At 44.5% G+C, this 20,280-nt stretch overlaps 1 protein-coding gene across 1 annotated transcript in view; it reads right to left on the bottom strand.

Moving 5' to 3' along the window:
* Positions 1-725: 725 nt before the first annotated feature.
* Spock1 (SPARC (osteonectin), cwcv and kazal like domains proteoglycan 1) overlaps positions 726-20,280 on the bottom strand; it is a 494,915-nt gene continuing 475,360 nt past the window's right edge. Inside the window, exons 8-12 of the mRNA XM_028863297.2 lie at positions 18,600-18,716; positions 15,053-15,274; positions 10,081-10,143; positions 4,942-5,079; positions 726-4,129 (exon numbers count right to left, since the gene is read on the bottom strand). Of these exons, the coding sequence (XP_028719130.1) occupies positions 3,939-4,129; positions 4,942-5,079; positions 10,081-10,143; positions 15,053-15,274; positions 18,600-18,716 (731 nt within the window). The 3' untranslated portion in view covers positions 726-3,938. The remainder of the gene's footprint in view (positions 4,130-4,941; positions 5,080-10,080; positions 10,144-15,052; positions 15,275-18,599; positions 18,717-20,280) is intronic.

Genomic DNA, 20,280 nt, shown 5'->3' with positions numbered 1-20,280 from the left:
ATGGGAGGGTTGGAGTGACGTGCCTCTGAGCAGGCACAATAAGCTGACTGGGACATCTGAGAGAGACCAGGTGTCCAGCAGGTCATCTCTAAGTAATGGCAGCCTTGATTGACAGTCCCTGTGGTGGTATTGTGTTCCCCAAAATATCATGTATCCTAATAAACTTATCTGGGGTCAGAGAACAGGACAGCCACTAGATAGTTAGGATAGAAAATGGTGGCACTCACGCCTTTAATCCTAGCATTCCAGAGGCAGAAATCTCTCTGGATCTCTGTGAGTTCAAGGCCACATTGGAAACAGCCAGGCATGTGACACATGCCTTTAATCCAAGAAAGTGAGCCTTTAATCCCAGGGAGTGATGGTAGAAAGAAAAGATATATAAAGTGTGAAGACCAGAAACTAGAAACATTTGGCTGGTTAAGCTTTCAGGCTTTCAAGCAGCAGTTCAGCTGAGAGCCATTGGGATAAGGACTCAGAAGCTTGCAGTCTAAGGAAACAGGATCAGCTGAGGAACTGGAGAGGTGAGGTAGCTATGGCTTGTTCTGCTCCTCTGATCTTCCAGCATTCACCCCAATACCTGGCTTCAGGTTTGATTTTATTAACAAGACCTTCTAACATTCATGCTACAAGCCCCAGTGGCAATTACTTGGCACCCCAGACTGTAGTTATTTGGGGACTTGGTGAGTCAAGTTCATACCCATGCTAACAAAACACAAGCATTCACATGATGCAGACAAAGTAAAATTTATTGAGACAGACAGAACTGCGCCTACGCAGGACTACAGGTAAGCTTTTGCTATTAACCAAAGAGTTGTGTTCACATTCCAGAAAAGTCTACATGGAAAAGCATTCAGAGTACTAGATTTTCTACATCACTATTTCACCTACAATAGGGACAACAAACGGACACTCTGGATTTGATGGGCTTTTGTTACAAGGCTACACATTGAACAGGGACAAACATCAGTGACTGAGAAAAGGTGTAAAAAGACCAAAACCACCCATTGTAGAAAGGGCTCTTGGATGTTACTGTACAGTGTGGTCAAGGCAAAACAAAAGCAAACCCAATGCCAATGGCATTGTGGGATGAGCAGAGGGCAGACCTGGACAGACAAGTCATCATTTCTGGTATGTGGGCATGAAGGAGAAACTGAGAGAAAGCCATATGAAGGCATCCCCATGCTGAGAATATCTGTAGAAACTAAACACATTAATATGGCAGACAGTGAACCATGGTGGAAGAGAATTCTGAGGTTTAAATTGGATGCCACAGTAATGGTATTAAATAACTGTAGAGTTAGAGTAACAGTATCAACTGAAGAATTTCTAAGAATAAGTCAGTAAGGATTCAACTCAGTACCTGCTTAAACAAGGGGATCGTCATCACAGTAGATATGCTTTAAAGAATCGTGTGGTGCTTAGAATTATTGGGATTAAATTATTGGAATGAAAGGCTCCTTCCAAACAGGACAACGGAAGTTCTCCATCTCAGGAGAGGGCAACACAAAGTCTAATTTTAAGTACTATTATAAAGAACTGTCTTTAAAACCCAAGGTGGGGTGTGAGAAGTAGTACTGGTGCTGCTTTCTTCATGTGGGCTCCAGACCTCCAAGGGCTTTTGATTTAATATTTTAATGAATCAAAATATCTTCTTGGAATGTCTCAGAAAACGACATCTCATTACCTTCCTGGGAAGTGCCCATTGAGCACTCTTCTCCACCATCAAGATAATGTTAAGGAGCTCCAAGTGCCATCTTAATGTGACACTTGTCAGAAGATAATTAGACAAAATAAGTGGTTCATTGGGTTCCTAGAAGTTTCTCGAAGAGAAATCAATTTGCTGATTGTTAATTTGTTCTCTTGTGCATTTTTTCCAAGCTCAAAGGAAATAATAACAATGGCTTATGTTGATGGCCTAAACTGAGATTTCTAATATGTCTTTTTAATGTATTCTATCATAATTTAGCTGCAATTGAGCACCTGTTTTCTAAATTATGATCTAAATTATGATCAGTTTTAAGAGTGGGAAAAAACAAAAACAAACTGTGGGACTGGAGAGGATGTTGTTGAGATCCCCAAACTGAGCAAGTCTGCGCCTCCATAGAGAGGAAGCACACAGAACCTCAGCGTCCTTGGGTCTACCGGGCCAAGGGAGCAAGCAGCACCATGTGTTCATTTCCCACATGAGAAGAATTCTTGGGCCAATGTGACCTTGTCCATCCTGTGTAAGGAGGGAAATACTAATTAAAGGAGGCCAATTTAGGGTGGGAGACTGATTTGATCAAACTCACTTCTTGCCTGAGTTAATAGATCTGTCTCGTGGACTGGCTAAAACTCACTGGGGAAGGCAAGGGCAACCAAGAGATAATGCTGGCAGCCTGTGGCCGGTTAGAGCAAAATAGAAATGGCTCCTGACCAGTCATGGCTGGTTAGGGCAACTGGCTAGGCAGGAAACAAGTAGGCAGAGCTTGGCAAACTGGCCCTGACCTGAACGGGGCTGCACTGAGGTCCACTCTTTGGTACTTGTGTGAAAGAAATCTGGAAGAATACAGAGACGATGCCATTACTGAACATTACTAGATGCCAACAATGAGCTTAGGGAACAGACTGTGATAAAATTGCTTCCGTGGTGTCTCCACATGCCTTGACGGGTGTCGGAGGGGAGGTTGCCGACTCCCTGGCTGGCTTCTTATGCTATGATGAATCTCTTCCTAGGCCTCCATTGGGGAGGTGAGATAATAAATAATAAATAATAGGTGAGAAAGAGGAACTCTTAGAGCCTTTATACCCTGGTCATAATTTGTGGATAGAAAGGGGGGAAGAGAAGACATGAAGAATCCTAACTTTTTTCCTATGGACTATTATCATGATGCTGTCTTCTTGGAGAGCAGGAGCTTGGTAGGAACGCCGTGGAAAGAGCCCTTGCGGGTAGGGAAGGGAGCTGCTGCAGGCAGGTATGCTTCATCCTCGGGGGAGCTTTGAGCTAAAATGAAGAAATGGCTTGTGAAGCTGCCCAAGGGGGAGTTGCATGGCTTCTGTGGGGATGGGGACCAATTTAGGCAAACGGAGGTTTATCCAAATCAAAAGGCTTCTAGCCCCTCTGCGACTGCATGGAGGAGCCTCCTCAGGCTGCAGGCTACACATGCCAAGTGTCAGTGCGAACAGGACTCCAAGGAGAATTTCCTAGACCAGTTTGTGTCCTGCATCTGGAGGTGGTGACTAAAAGCCATAGTTTTCCTAAAGTGTTTTCAGTGTATGGTGTACAATCAGACACTCGGCTGAGAGGTATGTGTGCAAGTCATGTAAGCACAGACACCCGTTTGTGGATGTGCAAGGGGGAGCATCGAGATCTTAATTTTTAAAAAGGGAAATGAATTCTCCAAAGGGACTTTGACTGAATTAAGGCTGTCATTGTAGGAAGCCAGATACAGTGACGTGAAAATTGATTTTTAATAAACACCAGGGGTGGTGGGAACAGGAGGAAAAGGAACAGCGTGGCGTGTTTTCCACAACATCTACAGGACACAAGAAAAGCACTTAGACACCATAAGGCTGGGAACCATGCTGCAATAACCACCGGTGTGGGTCATCAGAGAGGGTCGTTGACGTTTGAGAGGGTGGGGCTCCCCGCACTGTTGGATTCCACATAAATCACATGCTAGTTGCAAAAAGCTTACAGAGGGAAGGAGGCTTTTCTTAAGCCAGCCATTCTCTCATCGGATGAAAACAAAAACAAGAAACAAAAACAACATCCTTTCTCCCACACAACTGTATGCAAATTCAGAACGCTCTGGGAAGGGGTCTTCCAAACCTTAGCCCTGGTACAGAGAGCGACAGCGGAGAAGAGACCTGCTGGCCTCAGAGTCTTAGATACAAATGCAGGCAAAGGAAGCGACTTGCAAATCTGTGCCAAAAGGGTGTCCTCTTCCTCGTGGGCACTACCATATGTACCCAACCTCGTCTTCTTTGTCATCGTCTTCGTCCTCGTCATCTTCCCTCACGGCCCGGGTGTGCACCCTCAGCTTCCCCTCTTGGTCCTTTGGTGCCAGCTCCCGCTCGTCCTCCAGATCATCCAGCAGGACCACGGAGCCACCGCTGCCGAAGTCTCCTGAGGTTTCCTGCTCCTCTTCTAGCACAGGAAGGAAAGACCTCAGGTTAGCGCCCACTGTTCCTAAAGGCCCATGTGGGCTCCCTATGCTTATGACTTGAGTTATAGGATAAAGCCAGGGCATTTACTTCTGCAATGTGGGAGCTCAGCTTGAAACAGTGTCTAGGGCTTGGCCCTGTGAACAGGAAAACTGTCCTGGTTAATTCCTTATCAACTTGACACATTTGGGAAGAGGAACCTCAATTGAGAAAATGCCTCTATCAGGTTCCCTGTAGTCAAGCCTGTGGGACATTTCCTAGATCAGTGATTGATGGGGGAGGGCCCAGCCCATTGTGGGTGGTGCCATCTCTGGGCTGGTGGTTCTGGCTGCATACGAAAGCAGGCTGAGCAAGGCGTGGGGAGTAAGTCAGAAAGCAGCCCTCCTCCATGGCTTCTGTTTCAGTCACTGCCTCCAGGTTCCTGTCCTGTTCCTGCCCTGACTACCCAATAAGCCCTTTCCTCCCCAAGTTCCTTTTGAATACAGTCTTTATCACAGCAATAGAAAGCCAACTGGAACAGGGCCCTGGGGCACCCCAGGTGCTGCAGCCTTGTCAGGAAGGTCACAGTCTTAAGTACCAGTGACAGTCCCCTGACTCAAAAACTTGTCGACTCAGTGCTATCAGTGAGTATCTGCTGCTAGCAAAACCAGCTTTGCCTGAGGTCATGGAATTCCAGCATTTCTGTCTCCATTGCAGACTCAAGACTGCCAGAGCTGGCTCTTGGAATTCTGCTGCGACCCCTACACAGTGAGGTCCCCTGGGTCAGCTGGGGCTGGTGCAGGAGGCCTTACTCACCACAGCTCACAGTGCCCTGTTTCCTGGAGCCGGCGAGCTCGTTCCCATACTTATCCACACACCAGCACTGCCCTGTGCTGCCATGACACTGCGTGGCTTTGTAGTAGCCCTCCTCGTTACACCGAGGTATGAATGCCCCTGCGGGAACAAAAGGGCCAGTTTAAGTCAGAGAAACAAGCATGGAGGCTTGGGGTTAGTGCCCTTTAAGACAGGGAGCAGGGCTCACATGTAAGCAGAAGGTCTGCTGCAGGGCTAGCAGGGAAGAATGGGGTTGGTTGGTTACTATTCTGTAAACATTATAGGGACCTCAGCCTTGAAGAGGAAGTATACATTGGACTCCAGGAAGCTCATTCTCCAATTAGGCTTGGTAATAGCCAAGAGTACTGAATAGTTATACATATTCTAGGCACTAGTCTAAACCATGTACATTATATATTAAACATGTTCACATAATTTATTTCCTTTGAATACATATACAACTAGGGATTTTGATGAGTTTCATGTTTTTGCTCAAGTATGCTTGTGATAAAAATTTGGAGAGTCTGATCATTAATCTTAATTATCAACTTGATTGGATTCACATTAGTAAAGCCCATCACTGAGAGGTATCTTTGAGGGCATGACCTAATCAATGGGTTAATCCCTGTATGGATTCATAACAGGCTGGCAATATTGGAAGCACAGCAGCATAGAAAGACACAGACAGTTAGGGGGCATGTGATGGCAAAGCGGCCCCCCTCCAGGGTCTGACTGAAGCCTCGTGACAGCTGAGAATAAAGAATTCCACCACAATTAATATTTCCTATAAAGATTGCCCACAGAGCAACAATACTCCTTCTATATTGAAATTTTCAAATATGATTTTAAAATAAAAGCAAACCAAGCTGAAGGCCTGAGCCCATGTGACGCCTCTTTCAGATATTTCCTGAGATGCTCACTCGATAAGGTTCTCAGTCTCTAATGTGCTTTTTGTGGTGTCAAGTTTTACCTTATCAGCTGGAATCCTCCTGGCATACCCCAGGAGCCACCCTGGGATCTCATTTAGATTTCTAGCAACCCTTTGAAGATGTAACTTCAGAACCCACTAAACTTGTAACTTTGGCTGCTGTAAAGACAGTCAAGTGCCACCCTCCTTGGGGAAGCCCACATCTGTAATAGCATGTCTTTTTTCTTTCCCCAAGTGCCTCTCTTTCAGTGGACCATCATGCTCAAATCTGTGTTTTAAATCCATTTGTAATAAACTTCAGCTTTGCTTCATACTGGCTGGCCCCAAGAATCCTTCCTGTGGTGAGATCAGGGGTCTGGCATTACCTGAGTGGAAGCCCCTATAGGAAGAAGGAATGCCTCAGGCTGCTAGCCGCCATGCTGAGCTGCATCTGTTAGTGTGCTTCTGCTGACTGGAGCAGATGAAAGGTAGGAGGCGGGGTCTAGTTAAAGGAAGTATGTCACTGGGGGCATGTAAGCTTCCTGTATTTTCTTGATGTGAACTGCCCTGCCATGATGACTGACACCCCCAAAACTGTGAGCTGGAACGCGCATTTTAGCCTTTAAGCAGCTCACTCAGGTGTTCTGTCAGTGATGAGATCTTAAACACACTGTTTCTTTAAATTATTTTACAGCTCTGTTTCACAATTTGGTCCATGGAGCAGCAACATAATCTGGAACCCCTTTAGAAATGACTTGTTTCTGGTTCTGAGTCAAAAGTCCATTTTGATTTTCTTTTTAAAAAGGACTTATTTGTGTTTAGTGTGTGTGTGTGTGAGAGAGAGAGAGTGTGTGTGTGTGTGTGTGTGTGTGTGTGTGTGTGTGTGTGTGTGTGTGTGTGTGTGTGTGTGTGTGTGTGTGTGTACGATGTTGCCTGCTTATTTATGAACTGTGTGCATGTAATTCTCATGGAGGCCAGAAGGAGGCATCAGGTCCCCTGGAACTGGAGTGACAGACCATTGTGAGCAGCCATGTGGGTCCTGGAAACTGAACTAGGGTTCTCTGCAAGAACAGCAAGTGCTCTTAACCCTGGAGTCATCTCTTCAGCTCCTTGTACCCCCAAAGTCAATTTTGATGGCAGTAAATACCTTCCCTCTGTACTGGGCTTGGATTGTTCACTTTTAACTTGGGACCTTACTGCCAAGCTTCCTCTGTTCCCTTAGTTTGTGAAAGAACCAGCCTTTTCTAATGCGTGGTCGTTGGGGTCCCTTCTTTCACTCGTTTATTCTCTACTCATTTCTGGTTATTGTGTTCTTGGGGTTTTGAGTTGAAATCTAGTTCTGTTCATTAATCTTGATAATGTGTTTGACGTTATGTGTGCTTTTGTGGGCATCACGCTGTTTCTGTGGAGTTGGTGTATAGCCCTTTTATATTTTCATTCAGCTGAAATTTTCAGCTCTAGATTTGTTTTACTTCCTTGACATCTCTTTTCCTCACTGTCTGGGCCAGTGAGTTTGAGATGTGCTTATTAAAAATGTGTTTTATTTATGGGACTGCCCAAGACAGGTATTTCATGCAAATCTGCATGACTGCATATGCAAATATAATTGTGAGTCACACTGTTCAATTAGTCTATATCCAATTTGTGTCTACTTGAGCTGTGTTATTTGTGAAAGTCTATTATACTTAGTCTTAAATTAATGAGGACACCGGCAGTCTATGACATGTCTTACTTCTTAGAAGGTGAAATGTTTGCCTTCCCAGATGTTCTCACAATATAAAAAGGAGCATTTTCCATCTTCTAATTTCAATTTTCTGTACAAAAGCTTTAGGTGTAACTTTGAAGATACTTTCAAGTTACAATCAATACTTCCTGTCTCACAATATGTCAGTCTGTCCCATGTGCACTGATTGTGATTATGGACTATTTTGTTTCAAATAACTCTGGACTTTGGAATTATAATCTCTTTTTAATGTTAAAAAAATTTAAGTGGAAAATGCTAAAGGACCACTGAACTCAATGTTGTATTTACATTTCTATATCTGTATAAAGTAATGATTATAAATGTTTGTTTAAAAAAATTATTATAGCCACAGTTTAACCAAAAGTTTAAAGGATTGATAACAATATTAAATTGATAACAATATTAAAAGTCCTAAGAGGCATACAAACCAATTTATACTATGTAGGGCAGCTTTTACTGTTATGAACCTGGTGTTTGGATCTGGTAGAATGTTATTGGTGATTTTTGTTTTAAAGTTGTTAACTATTTGCATATATGGTTCTCTGTGTGTGACACAGAGAGAAACAGAGAGACAGAGAAGCAGAGACACAGAGACAGAGAGAGAGAGAGGAGAGAGAAGAGAGAGACAGAGAGACGAGAGAGAAAGAGAGAGAGAGAGAGAGAGAGAGAGAGAGAGAGAGAGAGAGAGGGAGAGGGAGAGGGAGAGGGAGAGGGAGAGGGAGAGGGAGAGGGAGAGGGAGAGAGAGAGAGAGAGAGAGAGAGAGAGAGAGAGAGAGAGAGAGAGAGAGAGAGAGAGAGATTTTTCTAGAATTGGATGTGTTTTTCAATCCAGGAAGAGAACATGTAGAATGGGAAATGCTGCTCCCAGAACCTCAGCAGCAGTTGGAAACCACAGCACCTAACAGACCACAAAATAAATTAAAATTGGGCTGAGCCTTCAGGTTGGTGAGAAGCAGGTGTTGTACTAAATCTATAATTTAATAAGATTACTGCTTTTTCTAAGTAGGTAGTAATTATAACTGATTATAATTTGTTGTTGCTTGTTTCGTTTATTTATTTGAATCTGAATATCCCTGAACACACAGTTGTTATATTAGGAGATTTTCTTCATGCAGAAAATAATTTGTAAGCAATATAGATGACATTTGTCTGAATCAGTCTGGGTGAACTCAGAATGTGGGAGGGTTGAGATAAGACACAAGTGAGATTATGGTAGGAGAAAGGCGGCAGTTGTTGGGTCATATGCATTGAGGAACATGAAAATGAGACATGTCAGGTGGCATACCTTATATACAAGTCATTAATGAATGATAACAAAATCACCATGGCCATGGAGCTTTAAAAATATTGTAACTGCCTAAACTGCATGTAGACCATGGGTATATCCTCAAACCTAAAACATCACCCTATGTAGAGGAATACCATTAGCCATCAGAAGTCCGTGAGTTGGATAAAACCTGTGTAGGAGATATCCAGACATCATGCCTTCAGCCAGAATGATGTCGTTTACACTCACAAACCAAGACTGCCAGGGTTTGAAGGCACAAGCAATGTTCCAGCAAAAATGAAAAGTACAAGTCAAGCCATGGAAACGGGCCTCAAAAGGAAAAGGAAGGGGGTGCACTATGAGGTGACCCAAAAACTTCAGAGTGGGGCCAGCATTTGTAGAATGCTTGCCTTTGGCAATCTTTAGGGAAAATGTGCCCATCCGCTTAAAGTAAATAGATTAACTTCTGAAATGGTGGGCTGCTTAGGGGATGCATGTGCCTCTGAATGCTTAACGAGAATAATTCTGAATTACTATGTTGTAGCTGTCTGCTCTTTTTATCAGGGAGAGAAAGCAGGTTCTCTTTTCACCAAATGTGATTTACCAGTGTGCCAGTGATGGCCACCACACCCACTCCTGGAGCTAAGAGGACCAAAAGGGAGCCTGTACTCCTGCAAATGACCTACTTACTCCTTAAACCCAAAGGAGAAAGCAGCAGTGTCTAACTAGGTGGGAGACTTCCATCCAGAGAGGCACATGCCCTTCAACACTATCTGATACATTCAGGTAGGGCCACAGATCGTCTGGTTCCTTAAATGGACAACTAGCCCTGGTGAAGAGAAGAAATAGCCTAACTGAAAAGCCTTTCATTTTGAGAGCTGGAAAAACACTCGTGGGTGGCTTTCTGTGACAGGGAGAAACCCCAAAAGCTAGTGTAGCCAGAATCAGAGCTCCCTCAGAGAACAGAAGACTCTGAGCACGGCCAAGCTGCCTGCTAGCCCTGGCCTGACCTCTGGCTTCTCTTGCTGGTAGAGGCCATCCTGTGTGTGCCAGTCCCCTGCAAGAGCTCAGGCTGGGGGAGAACGAGGCACTTCCTCTGCAAGACTCTGTCCCTAATTGAATAAACACTGCAGCGCCGAATGTTACAAGAGATGTGGATGGTTTAATTAGTTGTTCTAATGAGTGGCAAGGAAGTGTACTTACCCAACAGGCTTTTCCCCTTGCTCAGCTTCTGAATTCTGTTCATTTCATTCTGGCAAGGGAGACCTAGAAAATAATTTATGGAAGTCAGTTTCCAGATGGTACAGGATATAATCTCTAATGATTGACTCCACTCTTGATATGAAATGTAGGCAACGACACACCTGGGTGTGGAACTGCTCCATATGTTGTTGACTGTGTAACAAAACAAATTCAAGCCATTAGTGTTACTAATTTTAAGAAAAGCTGCATATCATATGGCACTTAAAATAGCATGTGGAGGCTACTTATATAATATAGGACACCTCCTACCTACACCAAACCAAGCAATACCAAGTGATTGGCCCAAGGATGTTTTCATTTTCTCAGCAAAGGAAGCATCCAAAAAAGGCCTTTTGGAGCTAAAAAACTGATGCTAAGCCTTACAAGAGGGAAGAATTCTGAATATACAGACCAACTAGCCAGGGATGTCAATGCTTGGCCTACTGCAGCTCCTGTCTCATGGGAGAGAGGTTAGAAGCACTCAAGCATGCCTGCATGGACACAGTAGCCATGTGGAAAGGCAGTGAGCTAGCGAAGCCATCCAGAGCCAGACTCCATCATGGTTTTCTCTGCCCCTTGAATACTCAGGGCCCCAACATCTCTTCACTACTTTCAGCTGCTGAGTCCTCACTTGTGAAACATATGTTGTGTGAACAACCACCCAGGAAAGTGCTGTGAAGGACAGACAGGGAGCCACAGGGCTAAGTGCGAATGACAGGGAAGGCATGGACCTGTGTGGTCTCCCTGTAGAAGAATTTACCAGTAGGTAGCCGGGCAGTGGTGGCGCACGCCTTTAATCCCAGCACTCGGGAGGCAGAGGCAGGCGGATCTCTGTGAGTTCGAGGCCAGCCTGGGCTACCAAGTGAGTTCCAGGAAAGGCACAAAGCTACACAGAGAAACCCTGTCTCGGAAAAAAAAAAAAAAAAAAAAAAAAAAGAATTTACCAGTAGGCAAAGTGACAAAAACTTGCCTTTGTCAGTCTCATGTGTTTGGCGGGTCCCGCCATGGGCTCAGCATCCTTGTGGCACAGGAAGGAATTCTGTACCTCTGTACCCACAACCATCTCTCTCTACAGCGCCACTTCTGTGTGTCACTGTACGGGCTTTACACCACCACCTGGGCATTACGGCTGCCAGGTGAGAAAGACGGGGTGGCAAGACACATGTTTCTTACTTCAATCATGGTAAGGAGAAAGAGTGAAACAAATCCCACTGTGAGTATGAAAGTAGCACTTACTATGACTAACACTACCATTTACTGAAATGTTAGAATGTTCTAGAGCTTCTTAAAATCTTTATAACCCCATACAAGACAGGCACTGATATTATGAAATTCCCATCCAAAGAGCAGAGACAGCTGGTGGGTAGAAGGAAGATCAGACTGATTGGAACAGAGCACTGTTCTAGTTTACCATAAATTCTTCAAATTTTCCTGCAGTAGTTTTAAAAACAACTGGTTTAAAAAAAAATTAAATGGATGGAAACCTACTTAAACACACACAAGAACAAGACAAACACACATTTTTTTTAAATGAAAAATTCATCCTGGAATTTATTTGCTGCTGAGCAGATGACAACGCCTTGTGGAGGGTTCGCTAATCGGGGATTCTAAAGACAGAGTGAACTGTGGAAGAGCAGAGCTCAGGACAGAGGCGTGCGGGCTCTAGGATGACCGAGACACAGGAAGAAAGACGCAGACAACAAAGAGACGAAGTTCACCTCCAAAGCCAGGAGATTTAAATGAAACATCTCTGTGGAGGCTGAGAAAGACGAGCCAGAGAGAGAAAAGTTCTCAACACAAACTCAAATGAAGAAAGGCTTCCTGCAAATGAGAAAGAATCGAATTCTAGAGTTGAGAGGCATACGGCATCACATCTCATTGATGCAACACACTGAGCTAGGGCAGCTTTTAGGAAATGAAGGGCCTCGAGCGGAAGAAGAATCCTGCATAGTTCTTTTTTGTTGCTTTTGGCCATGGTGCTTCGCTGGGGTGACTTAGAAAGCAAGGGGCTTAGTCTGACCCACACGTCAGGAGGCGAGAGTCCACTGGGCCTTGGAAGGCAGACCATGCAGATAGGAGCAAGAAGGTGGTTGGTGACATTTCCTCTACACACAGGAGGCCGGCCGAGGGAGGCAGCAGGCAGTGGGGAGAGGCTCTACCTTGTAAAGGCTCCTCACCCTCCCTCAGCAGCATCACCAGCTGGGACCAAGTGTTCAAATACTCCAGTCTACGGGGGACATTCTCATTCAATGCAGAACAAATCCCTCTAGCTTCCAGGCACAATGGTTATATCACCCATAAAAGAGAGAGAGAGAGAAAAAAAAAAAAACTACCATGACTTCATGTTCTCAAGAATAAAGTAGGACTATTTTCAAATATTTCTACTAAATGTCTTCTAGAAAGATAACTTCCAAGAAAATTTTGGAGAAAAATCTCAGAAAACTAAAACATCCATAAAACTAGAGAACACCACAAGATCTCAGGTTTTCCTTGGGTCATGGGTCACAGAGGTCATCGGAGCCTTAACCATAAAGTTACCAGATGTCAACATGTGTAGCATCTCCAGCTCTGCTCTGGAGAAAAGCCTGGAGTCTTGAATGTACTTATAATTGACCTGTAAATTCTAAGTGTGACACCCCCATCATGTTTAAGCTTCTTTATGAAATTATACAGCAAATCAAGCAATAAGGAAGAACATGGAGGTAAAACGAAAGTGAGAGAAGTATACAAAATGAAAAATAATTTTTCTCAAAACTAATCCTGGATGCTGCATCCTTCCAAGGTACACCACAAGTGGAAGTCCTGACTTCTTCCCGCACATGCCAAAGGGGAGCCTATCCAGAGATAGCCCTGTGGTCAAGCACCTAGCTCAGTACCCTGGGTATGGCAGTGCATAAACTCAGCCAGAGGGCTGGGCAGACTGTGCCATAAGCATTGTAGACCAAAGTGAACCAACTGCTATCATTTAGCTCCAATTTGTGTTAGCTAATATAGAGAGCAGAAAGGAATGAGGCACAAAGGGAAGGGGAAACAATGCAATTATAATTTAATATTCAAAGAAAAATGTACCACTGTTTGCACACGATACAGTTTACACTGGAAAACACCAAGAGAGCCAACCAGAACAACTGAGACAGAGTAAGAATTTGGTGAGGGAGGAGAGGGAAAGAGGGTTCATTTACCGTTGTGCCAAGATGGGAAACCGTGATAACAATGAAGTTGAAAACGAACGCCACCAGCAAGGACACGCCTCTAAGATAAAGGACTCAGTATCATACATTTTAATAATGGACAAATGTATCCTAAAGTTTAGAAGGGAAGGAAAACATGACTATTCAGAGCATTCTGGTATAAAAATTGATGGCAAGAGAGGAGAGACCTAGAATATACCCAGACGCAGGGGCAGTCAACTGTGATTTAAACTGTTTTATTAAACTGTGAGCTAAATGGGATAGAATTGATTTATGGATATTTAGGAAAGTGGGACTTAGTATTCAGGAATAAATCTAAGACACATGCACATATATCAGACATACTGTTCACAGAAGAAAGATTAGTCAATAAATGACAGAAAGGCAGCTAGGTGGTTATCTTCAGGTTTGGAGCAGCAGCTGAAGCCTCCTTGACTGTGTGCACATGTAGAGTAATGCAAAATTTGAACAAACACAAAACCACCCAAGTTAGCAAAAGTGTGAGAAAGTTGCTCTACTAGATTCAAGTGGAGAATACCCTTCAAAACCTAATGCAAGCTTCATGACTTAAAAAGGCATAGAATAAGAAAATGAAGACATGCAAGTGTGTCAAAATTTAAAATTTTCTCACTAAGAAGAAAAATGCACAATGTCAAAGTTGGAAAAAAAATGCAATACTCATCACAAGCAAGTCTCTAAGTCCATAGATTTTCCTACACAATTCAAATAGGAAAAAATGTACAAAGAACATAAAATTATTTTGAGGAAATAGAAACCTGAGTGTCCCAGAGATGAGCAAAGTTACTCAGATTCATTCATGATAAACAGAATGAAGCCAGTGGGGAGTGTGCCGTTGTTTTTGTCCCACTTTGGCAATAGTGACTAGGCCTGATACTGTCATGAAGAAACAGCATTCTGAATTTTTTTCTCTCACCAAAGGATCTAATAAACTTCTTTGGAAGGCAAATTGGCAACTGTGCTGAAATGTAAAGACACATGCTCTGCCACTGGGGATATACCTGAGAACTCTCTGAACGTGCACATGGAATTATTCTTCACTGAACGCTCTTTGGAGTGTCTACATTTTTGATGTGTGTCCCGGCATCTTTGTGCACATGCATAAATATTGCAAAATTTAAATACTATTAGTAGACAGCCAGCCAGACTTCTGGTCCGCTGGGTACACCCCAGGAGGCAGAGACAGAAGTAAAGCCAGAAGGAAAGGTGACCCAGGGGAAGGCAGAGCACAGCCACTGGATGGAGTGCTGCGGCAGGCCGCCTCCCTTGCCTGACTTTGAGTGACAGGAGACTCCTGATATCCTTTTCTATATTCCTTAGATCCAGTGTCTTTTGTTAGCTGTGGTTTGTTATAAGCAAAATATTATAATTAAGGAGAATTCATGTGACAATGGGAAATAAGATCTTCTTACATTTGTATAATATTTTTCACACCAAGAATCTCATAGTGGCCTTGAGAATGAAGTAGCAAAGGTTTCTACACACTCATTTTTATAGATGAAAATGCTAAGCATGGTTAGGATGCTTCCTTTCCCAAAATGAAGAATTACTTAGTGAGGAGCCACCACCATTTCACTCTTAGTTTCCTGAAATGTCATGTTAAAAGTAGACAGGTGCCCTTGGGCTTGCTGTCCGTAGGGTGATTGACAGCTGTATCTTTCTGGGCACAGATCTCTGGGCCCTCCCTGCCCAGCCCAGCTGCAGGCCTTTGGGTCCCACCTCACCTCCTGGCTTCTGGAAGCAGTAGCACCACTCATTGTTAGAGAGTTTGCCGTCCTTGAAGGAGTCACAGGAGTTGAAGAGAGGCTTGATGCAGGGCTCATACTTGTCTAGGTAGATGGCGTTGATCTCCGAGTGGTCCAGCAAGAGGTCATAGTTCATGTCCAACTTGTTGAACATCCAGCCCAGGGAGTCCTTGCAAATGGGCAGGATGCTGGTGTCAAACCCTGTGAGAGAAAGGGGCAACTCAGCCTAGCAGGCAGGGAGCACACTGTGCTGCTCCGGAGTGGCCAGGGTGCAGCTACAGTGTCCTCTCTTCGGGCTCTTTCCTTTATATATGAGACATATAGATGTCCAAAACACAGCCAACTTTGAGGAAAATATCTTCCAAAAAGAAATCATTCCCTATGATACTATATCTGTGGTATAAATATGAGTTCCACTGTCTGTAAACCTACTTGCAAGACACATCTGAAAGGAGAACCACAAACACACTGAAACATGAGATGTCTAATACTGAAACCTGAGCTTACCTATTTAGGGAAAAAATGAAGACTCAGAACAAAACACTGGAGAAAGGAGTTGGGGTGGGGGAGACAAGAGCAGGTGAAGGAGACTCAGTGGCTCCATCTATCCCAGGGGACCCTTCGGCCCAGGCTGAGGCTGGAGGGCAGAGCACCCGGGACCTGCCTCTCGTCCCTTTCTTCTTTTCTGCAATCCCCCAAGGAGACACAGGAGATGGAATCCAGACCAACTCAGACAATCATTTCTTTCTTATTTCCCCAGGGAAGGGGAAGTCATTTTTCCTTAAAAAATTCTGTTTCTATGTGGAGTCTGTAAACCAGGAATGCTTGCTTACACTCAGCTCCACACCCTGGAAGCCCCAGCATGGCGGACGGACACCAAGCCCATCTTTCTCTGAGTCAAGGGATGGTAAAAGCCAGGCTTATTTTAGGCACTGAGTCTCAAGGAATGGCTTAATTTTCCTAGGACACTACAGATAAAATGTTTCTAAGTGCTATATGCTTCATTATCTCACGAAATCCAAGTAGCAGTCATATGAAATGCCATCATCGCTACCATATAGATGAAGAAATAGCAAGATCATATGATTTCAGAATTAGGATTGAAGCCCAGGCAGCCCAGTCCAGATCTAGAGTCCCCACCCCATCTCTCCCAGGCTCCCTGTGCCTTCTTTGATACATCTGTCCTGAAAGCATCCATCTGGCCTAGGATACCACATCTGGGATACAGTGTCTGCAGCACAGGGTCCTGATGAGACAGACTGTCCTCTCCAGTGTCCCCCCCCCCCCACTTCTGTTCTGCACCACAGGGAGCCTTGGTGTAGTGGGACTCAGAAGATGAAGCAACATCTTCATGGCAAATCTGCACAAAAATCTACACAAAGACCTCCTGTGAGCTCTCAGGGGAGGCCAGGCTTCCCCCCACAGCTGATGCTCAATAATCAGGCTAGAAGATCTCTGAGGGGAGACCTCCATTTTCTCTTTATTACCCTTGGCACTTTGGGCACATCTTATCCGCAAAAATATTTTTCTAGCCAGATAGGAGTTTTCTAGCCAGTTTTAAATTTACCCTTTTAAATAAATCTTCACATATTTAAATTTATTCATTTTGCTACCAAAGGATAACATCCTTTAAATTTTTTTTTTTTCCAGATGAGGACTATGGATGTGACATGGCCTCTTCTTTAGTGACTATCATGACTTTCAACCAGAAGAAATGCCAAGCTGTGTGGCTTAGTCAAAAGGTCAAGCCTGCTGTACCCCATTTCCAGTCTCAGAAAAAGGCACCTGCACCTGGCACATGCAGCTGTCAGAGGCAGAGGACAGAGCTTGGAGCGAGGCTCGGGAGCTGCCCCTCAGGACTTACGGCTGACAAATGTGTCGCTCTTTCTCTGGCTTCCTAGGACCAAAGTGTCCTTCCTCTAGACCCCCCTTCCCTGCCTACAGTGGCTTTGGGAACTGAGTTGACTCCTGGGTATACTGGTATTTCCCAGGCAGGCTCCCGCCTGTCTACAGAAAGGGTCTGCGGACTGACTGGAGGCTTCAAGGACATTTCTTCCCAATAACCTGCTTTCTGAGAGAAGTTATTCTGAAAGCCTGGGGCTGGGCTGCTGTTGGGCGACTCACAGACAAGCTTTTCTAGATGGAAATTAGTGTTCACAAACTCCCAAGGAACTTCTGGGAAGAATGGGAAAAAAGAAAAAAAAAAACCTAAACATCAACAAAACAAAACAAAACACCTCTCTCACCTCACCATCCTATAGACATGGCTACCAAAACCTGCCTCCCGTCCAGCACATTCTGAGAAGCACGTGTTACGTCACCATTGAGGTGAAAGAGTCAGGTGGCTACACTAAGCATCCCTTCTCTCAGGACTCCTCACTCACCTCTCCAGGAAGCTGTGGGTGCGAAAGGCTTACTGAACGTTCAGATCACTGTTTTTATTCTTGAGACAGCATCTTTCCATGTGGCTCAGGCTAGTTTGGGTCCTGTCTTTAAAGGATGCTCTTGTTTCAGCTTCCCTCATATCTGGGAAAGCATGTGGACCGCCACACTGGGCTGGAGAGCAGAGACTGGTCCAGCGTGGTGGCAGAGTTGGCACTGTCACTTCTCACCTACTGCCTTCAAGCCAGGAGCATTACTTTCACAGTTCCATCCAAACAACCAGAGGGAAGGAGGCTGGGTAAATACCTTGACCAGGTCACCTCAAATGCACACCCAGCCAAAGTACCTGTGTTTGAAGGATCAGGTGGATCAGTGATCTCTATTGTAGCAGTTAGCACAACTGCCTTGGAATTCAAAGCATGGAGAGGTGGAATATAAGTATGTGTGGGTTCTGGGGGCTCCTTCAGGAGCTTGAGTGTTAATAGGGAAGAAAGGGGAAGGGCACCCATCTTGGTTCCTGGTGAAAGTTAAACCCAGCTGCTCAGTATACACAAAAAGCACATTATTCAAGCTGCTTGCTACACTGTTGCTTATATTAGCAAAAACCCAAATGTCCCAATTAAAGGCTCCTTAAGTTGTTATATCCATGATTAGGATCCTATTTTGCTCCTGCAAGAAACTACTCAATAACATGAAAGCATAATGATATTTCTAGGTATTTAAATTTCCAAATGGTATATCAGCCTGTAAAGTGTGTAAACTTTCCAAAACACATGAATTTCCATATACAGCAAAGAAAAGTACTTCAATGTAATATCATAGTATGCTTAAGTTGTTAAATGGGTAGGTAGTACTGTATGTGTATGTATATATTTACACACACATATACACACACCTTTTTCTATATAGTTCTTTACTAAAATATCTCTATAAAGCATGATCTCTTTGAAATCACATTTTTCCAAAATAAAAGATATATCTCTCTTGATTCTAAAGCATCACCCCTCTTTAATAATTTAATGTTTCTAAAATTGGGACTTGTTTTAAATCTCTTTAACCAAAATGTGCTGGTGATAAACCCATGTGTCTGATAATTGAGAAGAGGGATACTTAGTGTGAAATAGCAAGAACAAAGTGGTCTTACTGCCTTGGGCTGTATCAGAGCTGGTAGGCTTGATGACTCTGTTGGCATCCTCATGAAGAGCCCCGAACCAATCCTTCAGCCGGGAAGCGAGGTTCCTCAGCTCCTTGTCTGTGCAGGCTATGGGGAAACACACAGAGCAGATGGTGAGCACCCAGACTTTGCACCCTCAGTGTACAAGGTCATTGGCCAAGCTGCATTCAAGACAATCTTCCTTGCCCAGACACTCTGAAAACACTCCCCCCCAAGGGATGCTACTGTCATAAGTCAAACGTGGGACAAAGAAAGGTTGTCCTTGATTCCCAGGACAGACAGGCTGTTCAGACTTGAACTGTCTCAGATAAAGCAAGCTGCTGGCACTTCACATTTGTGCAGCGTCCTCCAAGTCTGACTGACATCCCTTTGCTAAGCACATAAAACTTGTTATTGCGATTTTGCCAGAGAACATGACACCTTCCAGTATGTTCACACTAAGAGATTAACCAGCTCATGCTCTTAGGGAGAAAATGCCTGGAGTACCATGGGAGCCCAGGAGCAGCAGATTGCCCATTTTGGATTAGGACAAGGTGGACTTGCGAATTTGGTCTTTTTTTTTTTTCCTTCCATGTACTCATCACAACTCTCCACTACTGACAGGTAAACGTCCTCACCATGGAAAAGCCCTTTCTGCCTCAGCCATGGTTCCCCGTTTTAGTGTATGACAGAATGATGGGGGCTGATACTGATAAGGACAAGGAGAAAGCCAGTTTGATGGGTGGCAGCAGATAAGTGGGTGCAAACTATTTGAGGGTATGTAGAAGGCTGTGACTTGAGAGGGGAAATCCCAAAGGAGGGGGGTGATGGAGAGCCTGGAGCGGACTCTGTAAAGCTCTCTGCCGTTTCTTCAGGGCCCACCTTCATTCTGAGTGAGAGAGTCTTAGCTAGTGCAGCAGTGGGATGCTCTCAGGACCCTGGAACGGAAGCACTTGTTTTGTGTCCTTCTGCAGTTAGAGAAAAGTTTAAAAGCCATGAGGCCAAAAGGGAACGAGGAACAGACCTTCATGACTGTTAGCTTTTCCAAACTCTAAAGCTGGAGTAGAGCAAGTAAGCTAAGAGACTGAGCACACCACTGCTCTAGTGGGGAGCTGAATCTGGTCCTCTCCCGGTGTTGAGAGGACACAGCTGGTGCCTCAGAACATGCTGATGCTCCAAGCTTTCCCCTGAAGCCTCCGAGGGCAATGATGGAGATATAAAGTGTCATCCCAACCCCACTCCAGCCTCCAGAAAGCACAATGCTTGGCTGAATCCCAGTGCCAGGCCCCAGCAGACAGCCTTGTTGTTGGGGAGAATGCAGAAGAAGGTGATTCTCCGCAGGTGCTTTCCTCATTTTACAGCTCACATCTACTGAACCATGGGTTGGTGTGGCAGCCAGCTTTGCAGACCTCACACAATAAAAGTCTTTCTCCAAGATCAAATGGGTGTGGAAGTGCAGGCCCAAGCTGCCTCCATACAACTGCCATATTTCATCCCTCCCTTCACTTCACATAGGATGCAAGCTTGAGCCTCTGCATGGCGTCCAGTGAATGTGTCCAGCTCTAGATGCCAAGCTGCTAACGACCGGGAGGTCCTGCTTTGCCTTTAACACACAGACCTGACTATAGTGTAAGACACAGGTAGGAAGTGGAACAGACTATCTTGTTGGTAG

The sequence above is a fragment of the Peromyscus leucopus genome, chromosome 5, assembly GCF_004664715.2.
Source record: "Peromyscus leucopus breed LL Stock chromosome 5, UCI_PerLeu_2.1, whole genome shotgun sequence".
In the NCBI taxonomy this organism is placed as follows: Eukaryota; Metazoa; Chordata; class Mammalia; order Rodentia; family Cricetidae; genus Peromyscus; species Peromyscus leucopus.
Note: the sequence above shows the minus strand (reverse complement) of the source record. Positions and strands in the feature narration are given on the sequence as shown.